The sequence below is a fragment of the Gobio gobio genome (assembly GCF_949357685.1).
Source record: "Gobio gobio genome assembly, chromosome: 20".
NCBI lineage: Eukaryota > Metazoa > Chordata > Actinopteri > Cypriniformes > Gobionidae > Gobio > Gobio gobio.
In genome coordinates this window covers 27695308-27710352 of record NC_137113.1, presented here as the reverse complement: position 1 = coordinate 27710352, position 15045 = coordinate 27695308, and the positions used below count along the sequence as shown (strand labels likewise).

Genomic DNA, 15045 nt, shown 5'->3' with positions numbered 1-15045 from the left:
GGACAACTATTCAAACTGTAAATTTGTAAACTGCATTTTAAGTTTTTTTTTTGAGTGAAATGACGAGGGAATTTAGTTTTATTATACATGTTTTATTTCTAAACTTCTAAACTGTTGTTGAGAGGAAATGAGTGTTGCGCAATGAACGAATCCACCTACACACCTGATTGCGTCATTACGTATGCGTCATAGTTAAATGACCACACCCTTTATCTAAAGCGCCGTTTAACACATTCCCTCAGGTAGAAAGTAAGCAAGATAGTAAAGGGCTGTTAGTTTTATAACCTCAGAGTCCGGATTAAGGATTTACAACTTTCGTTTCCCTTTAGTGAGAGAGGAAACTAAATGGGGATCTTGTACTCAGAGGTGAGTAACGGGCTATAGTATTTCACCGCCTCTTTGAAACATGTCTTGATCTTTATCTCTGTGGAAATTAACTTGCTTGGCTCATGTAATTTAACTGATGATTATGGTAATCGACTGGTCGTATTATGCTAAATTAAGGCGATTTAATGTCTAACTTAATGAGTTTTGTTCTTCATGCCTCAATTCTGTGTACGTAATGTTTTCAACCGAGAAAAAATGTCAAGTCAAGTCAAGTCAACCTTTATTTATATAGCGCTTTTAACAATGTAGATTGTTTCAAAGCAGCTTTACGGTGTTAAACAGGAAAATAATGCAGCATAATTTTATTCAGCTGGGGCACGTTCAACGCTCAAACCGGTGCGCAACGTTTTGCTACGGTTTCCGGTTGAACGTCATGTTTCCTGGAAACGGTGTGCAACGGGTTTGAGATGCGTTTGATCTCGTTTGGTGGGTGTGTCAAAAATGTCAGCCCAATCAGAAGCAACATGTATATAAACCACGCGGTATTAAAGAGACAGCTCACACAATGGAAGTAAAGTTGTTTAATGTGCCTGCTGTAGAAGACATGCTTGTCGTAAGAGTTTTATTTAGATTATATATATATATATATATATAATCAACATTATGATGTATTTATTTATATCTTTAGCTTAATTGCAAGGCAAGTTTATTTATATACCAAATTTCATATATGGTAATTAAGTGCTTGACATAAAGTGAGAAAGAAAATACAAGCTATTAAAAAAGTAAGAACTAGAAATAAAATGATTTAAGTTAGAATTGATTACCAGGAGATGAAAAAGGTTCATTAAATGGGATTGGGATGTTGTCTTTTATTCTGGACGGCAAGGGCAGTGATTGCATGTATTTTGCAGTATTTATATCGATTTCATCAGGCTCCGAAAATTCCACAAAAAGAACACAAAGAATGGCCTTCTCGGCTGCCATAGTTACAACTCTTGCGTCAACAGAACAGGGTGTTCAACGCAGCACCGTTACCGTTTAAAAAACGTTTTGCAACGTTTTGTCGGGGCTGAACGCAGCCCTGTATAGCCATTCTGGAGAAAACGCTGATGTCATCAGTTCATTTCAATTATCATACAGTGACAGTGTGGGCATTAGATCAATAATTAGATCAGTAATTTATTTTATATGGTTAATTTAGTTTATTAATTAGATTTATTTCGATGTTTAGTTGAAAAATTGAGTGTCCCCAACTGAGCACGCCAAGCCAGAGGCAACAGTGGCAAGGAAACCAAAACCCCATTAGGTGACCTAATGGAGAAAAATAAACCTTGGGAGAAACCAGGGTCATGTAATCATTCTTTATAATAATAAAAAAAAAAAAGATCTCCATGTTGAAATCAATGTTGTGCTTTGGTACTTCTATTGGCATTTTCTTTTTCATTAACACTCCTTTACACATAAAATAAAAGTAGTTTACTTAAGCATGAAAAGGAAAATACAATACTGCTCTAATGCCTTTATGTGCAGTGTTTATGTAAATACAAACGTAACATTTGTTATTTTATCTGTCATTTTGTGTTTGGAAAGGGTGTGTATATGCGTTACGTTATCTGTCATGATTTGGATGTCACCAGACCTGTTTTGCTCATCACCATATCTGATGATATCAAGGCATGGTTTTAACTTCACATGCACATGTGATTTATTAATTAGTCATTTTACACATATTAAATGTACTAGATACAAGATAATTGTTTCATGTACATTTTTGTAATCACGTTTTCATTTCATTTTTTGTGCTGCTTTTTCCCCCCAGCCCATGTGTCAGGCAGCTTATGATGATGATGTCCACAAGTTGCAAGAACTGATCTCAGCTGATGCCAGAAATGTAAATGTTCAAGATGAAGGAACGGGAGACACAGCGATTATAGCCGCCTGCAGACGGGGAAACCTCAGGGCTGTCAAATACCTTCTAGATTACAATGCAAATGTGTCCATTAGGAATAAGGTATTGCATTAGTGAGGAGACTGAAAAGCGTTCTGTTTGTCCCCTTATGTTGCCGCTGTATTGTTATTAATCACTTTAATGCATGTTGCTTCTCAGACTTGCCCTGTGGTATATTTTATTGATGATTGTTTGTGTGGTCAGCTTGCTTGTTTTGTTTAAATATATATGTGTTCATCCTTTAGAAAGAAAGGACTTGTTTGCACTATGCTACAAGGAGAACATTCTCCTTCCTGGACTACCTGATGATTGCCATTTTAATGCCTATCTTGTTAATTGGTTATCTTATAATGGTAAGTTATTCATCAGTCATAGTATTTCTAGAATAGACTTGTTGCTGTAGTAGCTAACATTGAAATTGAAAATGAGTGAGTGAGATCAAGAATTTCCTTGAGATTCACGTATGGTGTTAGAAAGTGTTTTGTGGTGTTCTTGCCCATCACACATGCAATCTGACTTTAAAGATGCTGTATGCAAGTTTTTCACTTACTAAAGCATAAAAATACCATAATATGCTTGCAGATATGTAGGAAACATGCTAAAATCACCTACTTGTTTCTCAGAAAAACAATGCTGTGGTCATTATTCTACTTTGAAATATGCATTCCATGTCGGAATGTTTGTTTTTGTTTTGCTCTGTGCGAAATCGCACGCTGCGGGTTTACCCAATAGTATTTCGACACCCCAGGTTGCCAGTTGGCAGAAAACGTGTCGTATAGCAGCCATGGAAGCCAGCAAACAAACTGGGTCCGAGATCGTAGATTCTACCCTAAAAAGCCTCAGCATCCATCTAAAAATGTCTATGAACGCAGATAAATCAACTCATCAACTTACAGTGAGGCTTTCATTGTCAATTGACCTATCGTAAGCCCTACCCCTCAAACGCAGAAGAGCCATTAGCAGTTGAGTATCAGTTGCACGGGGACTGGAACTCATACATCTTTCGGTTTCAGTGGCACAGAGATACATTGGAGAAGAGATCCGAAGCTCTCATCGGTTTGATGGTGTTTATGCTACAAAAATGGTAAAACGATGTGCCTGGCCCTGGGGTACTACAACACTGATTCCAGGTATCCTGAGAGGATTTTCTGGTTGGCATACTCTCATTAAGTTACGATTAAAGTTAGTGATGGGTACAAACCTGAAAAGCTAATAGTTCTCATGTTATGTTACAGTGTAATGTTAGGTCAAAACACATAAACGAAGGTCTACATTTCAGTGCCTCTCCATATTAAACTTAATGGTTAAATGTAAATTTAATTTAATCTTACCCTGCGGTACATGAACAGTGTTGATCCTGAATGTTGTCATCTGCGATTGTGACGACTGTAACGTGAGGCTTCTCCCGCTTGCATTGTGATCTGTAACCCCCTACTTCCAAATTAATCTCCCATATTTATTTTAAAATCTTTTATATAGCCCTCCATGGCATATTTAATTCAGAGTTGAATGCTCCTCGGCGAGAGGTGGTCCTTCTGTGTAACATACTTTATTGTGGTGTATCTTTTAATTGTTTTTTGTATAAATGTTTGATATTTCTGTGAGTTTAAATATGTTTACGGTCTGTATGTTTGTTTACTGTTAGTTGTAGGAGTGTTTTTGTGTAATTTGCGGTGTATGTCAATGATAATGCAATGGAGAGAGTCATAAACCATCAGTAAAGTTTGGCCATCATTCAGACGTGTCCGCTACATTCTGTGTCCAAAAACATCTTGGCACAAGGTTTTCACACTGACAGCAGTCATTGTAAGACAGTTAGCAACTCTGTTTGTTTGTCTGAGTTAGCAACAGTAACTAAGGTGGGGCTTACCGATAGGTCAATTGCGCTCACTCCTGTTGCGTGTCCACAAGCTGGCAACATGCGTCGAGTCTGAGCAGGAGGGGGCAGGGGAAACAACACTCCAAAATTTTGAATTTGGACTGCAGTACCCAATTCAATACTACATACCGCATCTTTAAATGTGACTGACCTAAATGTGTGTAATTATGCCATATTAAAGCATTGCACCTGTTCTCTCTCAAAAGGAAGAGAAGCAAAGAAAAAATGTGAAATTGATGGAGTTTCTTTTGGCCACTAAGGTGGACATAAATGCTGTTGACTATGTAAGTATAACATTTTTATTTTTTTCAGGCAAGAGTGTTAAAGGGTTAGTTCACCCAAAAATGAAAATTCTGTCATTAATTACTTACCCTCATGTCATGCGACACCCGTAAGACCTCTGTTCATCTTCGGAACACAAATTAAGATATTTTTGTTGAAATCCGTTGGCTGAAAGGCCTCCATTGGCAGCAATGTAATTTGCACTCACAAGACCCATAAAAGACATTGTAACAAAATCCATCTCACTACAGTGGTTCTACAAGAATTTTATGAAGCGATGAGAATTAGTTTTTGCGCGAAAAAAAATTAAATAACGACTTTATTCAACAGGTGCTTGTCTTCTGTCTAGGCCTCTGATGTGAACTCATGAAGCACCACGACGCATGCGTGAGAATATGACGTAGAGCCGGTGTTCGGGCATCCAGGAAATGCACACTTTAGCCCCTTTTTGACCACTACACCAAGACCTAAAGCACGATCAATGTAGAATTCAACAGCTTCGATACGGCGCGTCTTCCTCTGCTTGTAAACAAAGCTCCTCGCTTCCGGGTCATGTGTCAGAACGCCGGCTTTATTCTCGCGCATGCTTCATGAGTTCACGTCTGAGGCCTAGACGAAAGACAAGCAGCTGTTGAATAATGTTATTTTATTTTTTTGCGCATAACTCGTCGTTTCATAAAGTTATTGTAGAACCACTGTAGTGAGATGGACTTTGTAACGTCGTCTTTAGTACCTTTTAAGGGTCTTGAGTGAACCGTGCATTGTGCCAATGGAGGCCTTTCAGAGCCATCAGATTTACAGTAAAATATCTTCATTTGTGTCTGAAGATGAACGGAGGTCTTACGGGTGTCGGACGACATGAGGGTAAGTAATTAATGACAGAATTTTCTTTTTTGGGTAAACTAATCCTTTAAGTTCGAAATTGGGCAGTTTGTGTTGACATAACTGTGCCAAAAAGGATGTTTATTGCATAATCTGGTTATCTTTGCATCTTTTTAGAAGGGGAACACTGGACTTCACTATGCGTGCCAAAGAAAAAGTCAGAGGATCGTTCCATTGTTATTGCAGAAAAATGCTGATGTTTCTGTACCGAACAAAGTAAGTTAAGTAGTTGTGGCAGTTATTTCAAGATGAACTTAGCAGGAATTAGTAATCATATTTTTTATCTACTGTAAATTAATAGTATAGTGACAGGCATAATTTTATACTGTATTTAGCAGCAAAACCATTCTCTTAAATAGTTTAGTGTCAAGAACTTGGTGAGTGTTAAATGTTACCAGATGAAACTACTAAAGTGTTCTTGAGACACGATCTGAAACTTGGTTGTTCTGTGATGTGAAACCAGCTTTGTACTTTTTGTACTACTCACTGACTTTAGTCTAAAGCGTTTAAAATTGTGATGATTTATATACTGGTATATACTCATTGTGTGACTATTAATAGTTTGACATTTTGTTTGTGTGTGTCTCCCTCACAGAATCATGAAACTCCTATAGATATTGCAAACAGACTAAAATTCTACAAAATTGTAACAATGTTAACAAAATCAAATTGAGTGTTAATGGAGGACATACGAGAACAGAGACTTTCTTCATGTGCAGCAGCAGTGGTCCTTTACAATTCACCAACTGAGTTTAGATTGGGTTTGCACCAGTTATCACAATGTTTTACACAATGTGTGATACAAAAAGTATATGTATATGTATAAAAATAAATTTCTCAGATGAACGATGTTGCCATGCTAATTTCTATTTAAATATATTTGAAAGTTTTGTTAATGACTAAATTCTTCTATATTGTATATTGATAATTTAATGTACTGTATATAAAGCTTACCAAAGTTTGTTTTTATCACTGTAAGGTATAATATGGATTTGGTTTGTGCCATGTTGTTGGTTGAAAATTTTTTCAAAAGGTTCTTTTCTGTATTCACACGTCTTCTGTATCAATGTATGTTTATTGGGTTTCAAGTCATGATTTACAAAATCCATTACATTAGGCCACAAGACAGGTCATGAAATGCTACAGTACAGTTATTTGTAGTGGTTAGTAAAAGCTAAAATGAAAATTGCATTAAAGTGAATGTCCTTTAAAAGACATTAAAAGGCAACACCTGATTACAGTATGAGCGTAAAACTCGATCTAGGTGACGGCTCAAAGGCTTAAATCCGTTTGTTATTTTGAAAATATACATTGGTAATTGCAGATTGGGCTACCAGCACCTCAAACAAATGAATAAACAGAGGTAGAAAAGCATTAGCTTAAAGGGATAGTTCACCCAAAAATAAAAAACATTCTGTCATTATTTACTCACCCTCAAGTTGTTTGAAACCTGTATACATTTCTTTCTTCTGCTGAACACAAAAGAAGTTATTTTGAAGAATATGGGTAACCAACCTAAATACTATGGAAGTCAATGGGGGCCCATAACTGTTTGGTTACTGAGTATTTTCAGTTGAACTATCCCTTTAAGCTCAAAGCAGCTGTTAAAACCTGCTGCTCAATCAAATTGTCTCTTCACACATACTCCCTCATAATTTCGATCATTTTGCTGTACATCTCTTGTGGGGCGTCCAAGCCCCAGATGAAGTCCAGGTGTTCCCAGTGATCAATGTTGCGGTGGTACATCAATTTAGGTATCTGTGTGAGCAGTAGAGCCACATCCTGAGGATCTGCCAGAGTGTCCTGCCCACCAGACCACAAAGCTGTAGGTACCGTCATGTCCCTCACGTTGTACAGAGGAGGGGTTGACTAGAGGGAGGAGAAGCAGGAAGAGACCTTTACACTTCAGGAATTGGGCAGTTTTACTACTGACTTAGAACTCTAGTCATCTGAGTGGCAGAGAAAACACGACACATTTGTCCTCATACGAGTCTTAAGTATTTCCAAAATGCCCTGAATAAGTGTGTTAAATGTATTTTAGTGGGGAAAACAGCTTAAAGGGATAGTCCATCCAAAAATGAATGAAGTTCCTGTATGGCTGTCTTCTGTTGAACACAAAAGAAGATATTTTGAATAATGTTAGCAACTAAACAGTTTTGGATTTGGAAGTCAATGGGAAGCAAAACCGTTTGGTCACCAACATTCTTCAACAGAAGAAAGAAATGCACATAGACATGTAGACACAATAATTTTCATTTTTGTGTGGACTGTTCCTTAAAGAGAAATACTTGAGTCTTCAACATTACCTGATTATAATGTGCCATATTTCCAGCTTTTCCATAATCATATGCCATAAGCTTACTGGATTTCACAGCCTGTACAAAGAATACAAGAAATGTATTAAAATCGGGTCAAACAATAAACAAAGTAGAAGGTGGATATATTTGAATGTGCCTCTGTTATCAGCACATTTCAGTGGTTGTTGGGTTTTGTTGGACCCTGATGGTGTTTTGTGGGTCCGTGTGAACATGACAGTTATTATAAAACCAACGGACATCTTTACATTTTTTTAAGATGTTGTTGTTTGTGGGTGTTTGGTGTGAAGCAGCCCCAATACATAAAGAGAAAGTTGTGTATGTATCGTTATTATCAAGTAATTGCTACTAATAACAACTATCCCACTGGAATTATATTTACATTACATTTACGCATATCCGCTTGTTAAGTCGTGACGTACGGAACGCCATTTCTGGGCCCAAGCCTCAACTCGTTTCACTTGAGAATGCCATCAATGGCTGTTTATGAGCGCTATTTATTCATATTAAACATGAAACATTTTAAATACTTACAGTCTACACAACAGTATCCGTGCTCACAGCGTCACAGACATTAGTATTTTAACGATTTATAAAAGATGAATCACTGTCTGGCCATCTGGAATTTTGGTATGGAGATAACGGTTATGATTATAATTTTTTTTGTAGTATTAGACCACATTGTGCGGGGCAATGTGATCGAGCAGGTCCAGAAAAATGTCAAATAGGTCTCACCTAAAGCCCCTATTGCGACACCTCAGTGCCTCTGAGGAAGGAACTGTCAGTTCCCTAATGAAGGAACTGTCACAACCTCTGGTGTTTGTGCTTTCACTCATTTTGAGGAAATAATGTGGATGTTTTAAAATGTAGCACAAGGAAAGGGACATTTAGTAATATGAACATGTCACAGAGAGTTTTTTTTTTTTTTTTTACCTGAGCCCAATGAACCATGTTCTGGACTGAGGTTCCTGCTGGGCAGTGTGTCGTGTACACAGGTGTTCTGGTCTGAAAGATAGGGATGAACTCATGAAGGACATTCTAAAATCACTGAGACAAAATAACATCATTTAACAACACTTAAGAGGTTTATACCATGTTCAAGTTCTTCTCATCAAAACCACAGAGGAGAAAGAAGACGTTTCCACACAGCACACTCAAAGGCTTTCTGCTGCAGAATTCAGTGGCAAAAAACTTAATCAAGTCGTTCTGAGGCATGAAGTCTTTTCTTCCAAAGAGATCCTGCAAATAAAATAAAAAAAAAACACATAATGAATATGCTGATATTAGCTGATAAATAATCATCATGGATATACAGTATGTGCCTAATGAGTTGATTCCAGCATTTCTTTCGTATATATGTTTAACTATAACGGAGCTCAAGTAATTAGGTTTTAAATTACTTTTGTGTCTGTACAAATACTATTAATAAACCTTTGAGATATATAGGTCTACTAACTTAAACCTCAAATACTTAAGGACCTTTAACTAAGGAAAACACTTTGAATGACTACTGATTTATGTAGTATTACATTCATTTCTTTATCAGGAACCAGAAAAATCTGAAACAAATACTTAATACTTATTTTACGTAAAATATATATTTTTTAATCTGTAATAATACTAAAAAATTTATGCACAAAAAAGAAGAAATGTGGAAACTTATAATTCATATACTTTAATAATTTAAAAAGTGTAATTAAAAATGCACATTTTATCGAATATTTGTGTGTGCTATGCATTTTTAGTTTATTTCTGTATTGTATCATGCGGTGACCTTAGCAAAATTCAAATGTCATTCTATTGAAATCGATAGCGAGTATTGCTTCTTATGTAGAGTGTTCCAAATCAGTGACTTATGAGGTTTCATGGCAGTTTTAAGGCCGTCACCTAAGTAGGCAATAGGGTTGTTTGCTACAGAGCTACATGTGTTTTAAATAAACTGCTCACCCAAATGAGAAACTCTGGAATTACAGACAATTTGGTCATGGGGCTTTTAGTCAACCCCACTGTGGCGACAGGAGCCAGGGCAAAGAACATCTTGATTTTGCTGGCCAGCTCCGGCATTGTAGAGAAAGCCATGAATGCTGAGAAGCAAGAGAGTGAAGAACAGGAAGTTATTCAGCAACAGTTAAAGAAGAAATAAATAAAACATATAAGGCTTGGAATCACATGTCATGCATAGCTAAAAGTGTGAAGTACTGTAGCAGCTGTGACCTGTGGGATGTTCCCACACGATAACACATTCAGCATTTGCCTGTCAGTGCAAGACAATGCATAATGCACAGCACATCTTTGAGCATATTTCGTAGACCAGTGATTTGATGAATAGCAACCCTGGATCACATTTCCACATTTCAAAATAATGAATCACTGTGAAATGCTTAGAGAATGGGTTATACCTATAGTGGTTCCCTGGGAATGGCCCACATAAAAGATTTGCTCCTGGCCAGTTGTCTTTGTAATGAAGTTTATCACTGCAGGAAGATCCTTCTTAGCCAATTCATCATGACTGCCACACACACACACACACACACACACAAGCAAACAAACAATACAGGGAGAAAAACAGATTTTGAGTTCAGGATTCTGAATGATCGTTATTAATCCAACTGAGAATTCTCGAAATAAAAACCTATATTTGCACTTCCTGAAGTAAATACCAACACTTGCAAGGCAAGAAAAAGAATGTTAAAATGTGAGTTAAGACAAAGTTTTAATTCTTTGCACACAAGTATCATGAGTTTAAAATAGGTAATAAACGCTTAAATATATGCAATGAAAAATAAATCAAACTTTAAATCAAACTCTAAATTTGCTCCTCTTCAAAAGTGACAAGAAACATGTATACGAAAGATTTCAAATAAATGCTGTTCTTTTGAACTTTCTATTCATCAAAGAATCCTAAAGAAAAGTATCATGGTTTCCACAAAAATATTAAGCAGCACAACGGTTTTCAACAATGATGATATTAAGCAAAGAAATGATTAATGGCTGCCAAAAATTCAGCTTTGCCATTACAGGATTAAATTGTATAATAAAATATATTAAACCATAAAACCATTAAACCATACCATAGGCCATGTTATTTTAAATTGCAATAATATTTCACAATATTAATGTTTTTACTGTATTTTTTATCAAATAAAGCTTTGATGAGCATGAGATTTCTTTCAAAAACATAAACAAATCTTACTGACCTCGAAACGTTTGAATAGTAATGTATGTGTGAAATATGACTAATTATAATATAGATGACATGATCATGACAAAAGTGAATTTTCACATTTTTAAATGTGTTTAAAAGTGTAAAGTTTGGTATTTGTTGGCCAAGTGCGAGCCGAGTAAACGTTAAATATTAAACACCAGTTTCATAAAAAAATTATTCTTGTACCTGAACTGCCAGTATTCTTTCTGTTTAGGGTCAAGGCTGACATGTTTTCTGGACCAGGTGTTCCCACGACTGTTGCCTATCCACACGTCAAATCCAGCATCGGCTAGGAGGAAACCCAGACTGGTGTTGGGCAGGTTAGTCACCCAGTTACTTCCAGCAGCGAGAAGACCATGTTGGAGGAACACTACAGGCTTGGCTTCTGTCATAAACATAAATCGAGTACAAAATAGGGCACAAAACCTTTTAATGGATGTGAATTTATTAAAAACACACACACACACACACACACACACACACACACACACACACACACACACACACACACACACACACACACACACACACACACACACACACACACACACACACACACACACACACACACACACACACACACACACACACACACACACACACACACACACACACACACACACACACACACACACACACATATTTTTTAGATAACACATTTAGCCTGCAGAGGGAGTATGTGCATTAGCTTTATACTGATAATGCCATCCTTTCTTTTTTGGGACCTTTATCGTGAATATCTGTCAGAAACAGGAAGTGAGCTGGTCCTCTTAGTAGCACAAACAGACCTTGGGCTGATAGCATTGTTTGACTTCATACCAGTCATTCCTTCTACCCCCTTAAAACCTGCAACTCACACAGCAAGACTTTAGCAATAGTGCAGAGACTTTACATTTTACATAACTGCAGAATACTGAGTCACAATAGGGTTTATTGGAAATTAGGTTCAAAGGAAGAAATCAGTGCTTTAAACCTCATATACACTATATTGCCAAAAGTATTGGGACACCACTCCAAATCATTTAAGGTGTATAAAATCAAGCACCTAGTAATGCAGACTGCTTCTACAAACATTTGTGAAAGAATGGGTCGCACTCAGGAGCTCAATAAATCCATTCGTGAAATTTCCTCACTACTAAATATTCCACGATCAACTGTTAGTGGTATTATTACAAAGTGGAACTGTGGAAGCAATTGGGAACAACAGCAACAAGTTGCCAACTTTCTGCAGAGTCAATAGCTACAGACCTCAAACTTTGTGTGGCCTTCAGATTATTTCAAGAACAGTGCATGGCACAATGCAGTCAGGTAAGTAAAATTCTCCTGGCAACCGCCAAACCCAGACTTGTCCATTGGATTGCCAGACAGAGAAGCTCTCTACACACTGTTATTGAGCTAGTCTAAAGGCCATACAAAGTTTGGATGTCTGTGGCTATTGACTCTGCAGAAATTTAACGACTTCTTCGCACTGTGCACCTCAGCATGCGCTGATCCCGCTCTGTGATTTTACGTGGCTGAGTTGCTGTTGTTCATAATCGCTTCCACTTTGTTATAATAACACTAACAGTTGACCGTGGAATATTTAGTAGTGAGGAAATTTCACGACTGTACTTATTGAACAGGTGGCTGGCAACCTATAACGGTACCACTCTTGAATTCACTGAGCTCCTGAGAGCGATCCATTTTTTTTCTGCATGCCTAGGTGCTAGATTTTATATACCTGTGGCCATGGAAGTGATTGGAACACCTGAATGCAATGATTTGGAAGGGCATCCCAATACTAGTGAGCTCATGCACTCACACTAATCTCGCCAGGGACGTCACTGGAGCGGAAAACCAAAAGTGACTCTTAGTCAAGTAAATAATTGTTACATGTTTTCCTTACAATTTGAATACATGAGTATACACACACATTACTCATTATTTTACTTGTTAAAGGTGCAGTGTGTAATATTTATGAGGATCTATTGACAGAAATGCAATATAATATATATAACTATGTTTTCAGAGGTGTATAAAGTAGGGGTATGCACGAATAGTGGAATATTCGATCTGTAATTAATGCTGATCAGTTGAGCTCAAGCAGCATTTTATTTCAACCGGCATTTTTAAAAGTCTTGTGAGGTTCGTTCTGCTTTCAGTAAATATCAGTCTTGCTCTTTCTGTCCGAACGCGTGCATTGTCTCAGCAATCGCACGGTCAATGTCCGTAATAGCTGATAATAACATGCATTTTCTTATTTTAAATCTAGCTTTACGAGCTTTCAGAATACGCTTTAGTATCAGTGCTCGTCTCTTTTCCGCCGTTTTGATAATTACATATTTAGTAAACCAATACATAACCAGCAAAAGCAGCGCTGCTTGCATCTCCTCCATACTTGTTATTGTTAGACATGTATCTAGATATGTGCCGGTAAACAGTAATACGATATACCGCAATAATGAACATACACAATATTGTTATCGTGGGCACTTCAAAATACCGTGAATAATTATTTATTACGACTTATTCAGATTTTTAGAATGTATTTTAAGAATACTTTACCCATCAACCGTTTAAAATGAACAACTCAAAGAGGAACGCGCACTGATGTAAACAGACCGTTCATGAGCCGAGCACATGGCGGAAGGCGTGAAGATGCACTGAAGTGCACATTCACTTTCAGACAGCAGAGGGCGCTGATGGAACAGCAGAAATACAGCCGTTTCCCCAGTAACCACAATCCGGTGCTCCTCACATAACCTAATACTTAAAGACTTAAAGTCATTTTCAAACTTAATTTTTTTTTTTAAGTTTTAAATGACATGCCCTAGATATTGTTTGAATATGTTCTGACTGTTGTTCAGTCACACACTTTACAATATGGCTCCATTATTTAACATTAGTTCATTCATTAACAAACTGACAATGAAAAATACTTCTAAAGCATGTATTAATCTTAGTTAAATGTACATTTCAGCATTTAATAACACATTATTAAAATCAAAAGTTGTAACTGTATTATTTAATGGACCTGAGCTTACACTAACAGTTGCTTTTTTAAACTAACATTATCAAAGAAGAATAACTTCTGTAAAAATGTAGCTATTCGCTCTTTGTTAATGTTAATGCATTAACTGGCGAGACATTATTGAAAAGTGTTACCTATTGTTCTCTTATGAGAGGTTCTCTCGTATTGCGTAAGTTTCCTTACGCATCGGGAAAGTATTCTTTCTTCGAGATTTCTGAAAAACCCAAAATTATCCTTAATTTTGTAACATTGTCAACGCAGTGCGGCAGGCTATTCCAGCGTGCTATTGGCTGCTCTGCTGGCAACTGCAGCAGCCTATCGGTGAGCCCGCGCTTCGCGCCCACCTGGCTTCATTTGCCTACAAGTGGGGCGTGGCCACGTGTATATAAGCGGGGCTCACGGGCTGCGTATTCGATTTTCTTTTCTTCAGCGAAGCCCTTCGCATCGCTGGATCTGGAACCCGCCGCCGTGATCGTGCAGACGAGCAAGCAGAGGACAGCGCCTGAAGAAGCCGGCAGCATCGCGCCACCTTCAGCCATCCGTGCCTGCTCTGCTATCCGGCAGCACATATCCTTTTACGCTCAAGTGTTGTCGCCGCTGCGTCACACTTTTCTCAAAAAGAGCCGAGCGTTTGTTACAAAATGTCTCGTTCCACCTGCGGCTCGTGTCACGCGCAGCTCAGTTCCGGGGACCGCCATGTGATCTGCGCTCTCTGCCTGGGCCGTGATCATACCGCCGCCGCACTACTCGCCGGCGGATGCCCGGAGTGCGAGGAACTGACGATGTCGACCCTGCGGGCTCGACTCGATCAGTTCGATGACGACATCCCTCCAGTCCCTGCTAAGCCGCGCAGAAAGAAGCGCCGCTCGCAGCGGACTCCGGAGTTCGCAGAGAGAAGCTCGCCGGAACCCTTCCCGCCGGCTTCACTCTCGCCTTCCCCGCCCCCACCCCAGGCCGTCCTTTCTGTTGCCGCCTCCGGGGATGAGGCGGATGCGGCCGCGGAACGCGCCGACAGCTGCTCCATCATGGCTTCCGACAGCGAGGACTGGTCTTCCGCGACCTCTTCAGTCCGGGCCTCCGGACGATCTCGAGCGGGTGAGGACGCGGAACTGTTGCGCCTTCTCACCCGGGCTGTCGAGCAGCTAGGCCTCGAATGGGCCCCGCCCAAGGTGGCAGTGCCGAATCGACTTGGAC

General features: G+C 38.5%; 2 protein-coding genes across 3 annotated transcripts in view; one reads left to right on the top strand and one right to left on the bottom strand.

The window, feature by feature from the left end:
- The first annotated feature begins 223 nt into the window (after positions 1-223).
- Positions 224-6560, top strand: ankrd22 (ankyrin repeat domain 22). Its single transcript, XM_079801106.1, has 6 exons — positions 224-366; positions 2150-2341; positions 2524-2631; positions 4364-4441; positions 5439-5537; positions 5917-6560. The coding sequence occupies exons 1-6, from the start codon at positions 346-348 to the stop codon at positions 5992-5994; spliced, it is 576 nt and encodes a 191-aa protein (XP_079657232.1). The 5' UTR covers positions 224-345; the 3' UTR covers positions 5995-6560.
- lipf (lipase, gastric) overlaps positions 6032-15045 on the bottom strand; it is a 31497-nt gene continuing 22483 nt past the window's right edge. Inside the window, exons 4-10 of one of the 2 annotated variants that reach the window (XM_079801094.1) lie at positions 11028-11226; positions 10036-10145; positions 9584-9720; positions 8729-8875; positions 8570-8641; positions 7628-7696; positions 6032-7190 (exon numbers count right to left, since the gene is read on the bottom strand). In XM_079801094.1, the coding sequence (XP_079657220.1) occupies positions 6957-7190; positions 7628-7696; positions 8570-8641; positions 8729-8875; positions 9584-9720; positions 10036-10145; positions 11028-11226 (968 nt within the window). In that variant the 3' untranslated portion in view covers positions 6032-6956. The remainder of the gene's footprint in view (positions 7191-7627; positions 7697-8569; positions 8642-8728; positions 8876-9583; positions 9721-10035; positions 10146-11027; positions 11227-15045) is intronic. The other variant, XM_079801095.1, reaches the window with a different exon arrangement.

Excerpts from the sequence above, each read along its gene's own strand:
- ankrd22 (XM_079801106.1), top strand. The coding sequence starts at position 346 with ATGGGGATCTTGTACTCAGAG. Across the intron at positions 2,342-2,523 it reads ATGTGTCCATTAGGAATAAG|AAAGAAAGGACTTGTTTGCA; the intron begins GTATTGCATTAG and ends TTCATCCTTTAG. Across the intron at positions 4,442-5,438 it reads ACATAAATGCTGTTGACTAT|AAGGGGAACACTGGACTTCA; the intron begins GTAAGTATAACA and ends GCATCTTTTTAG.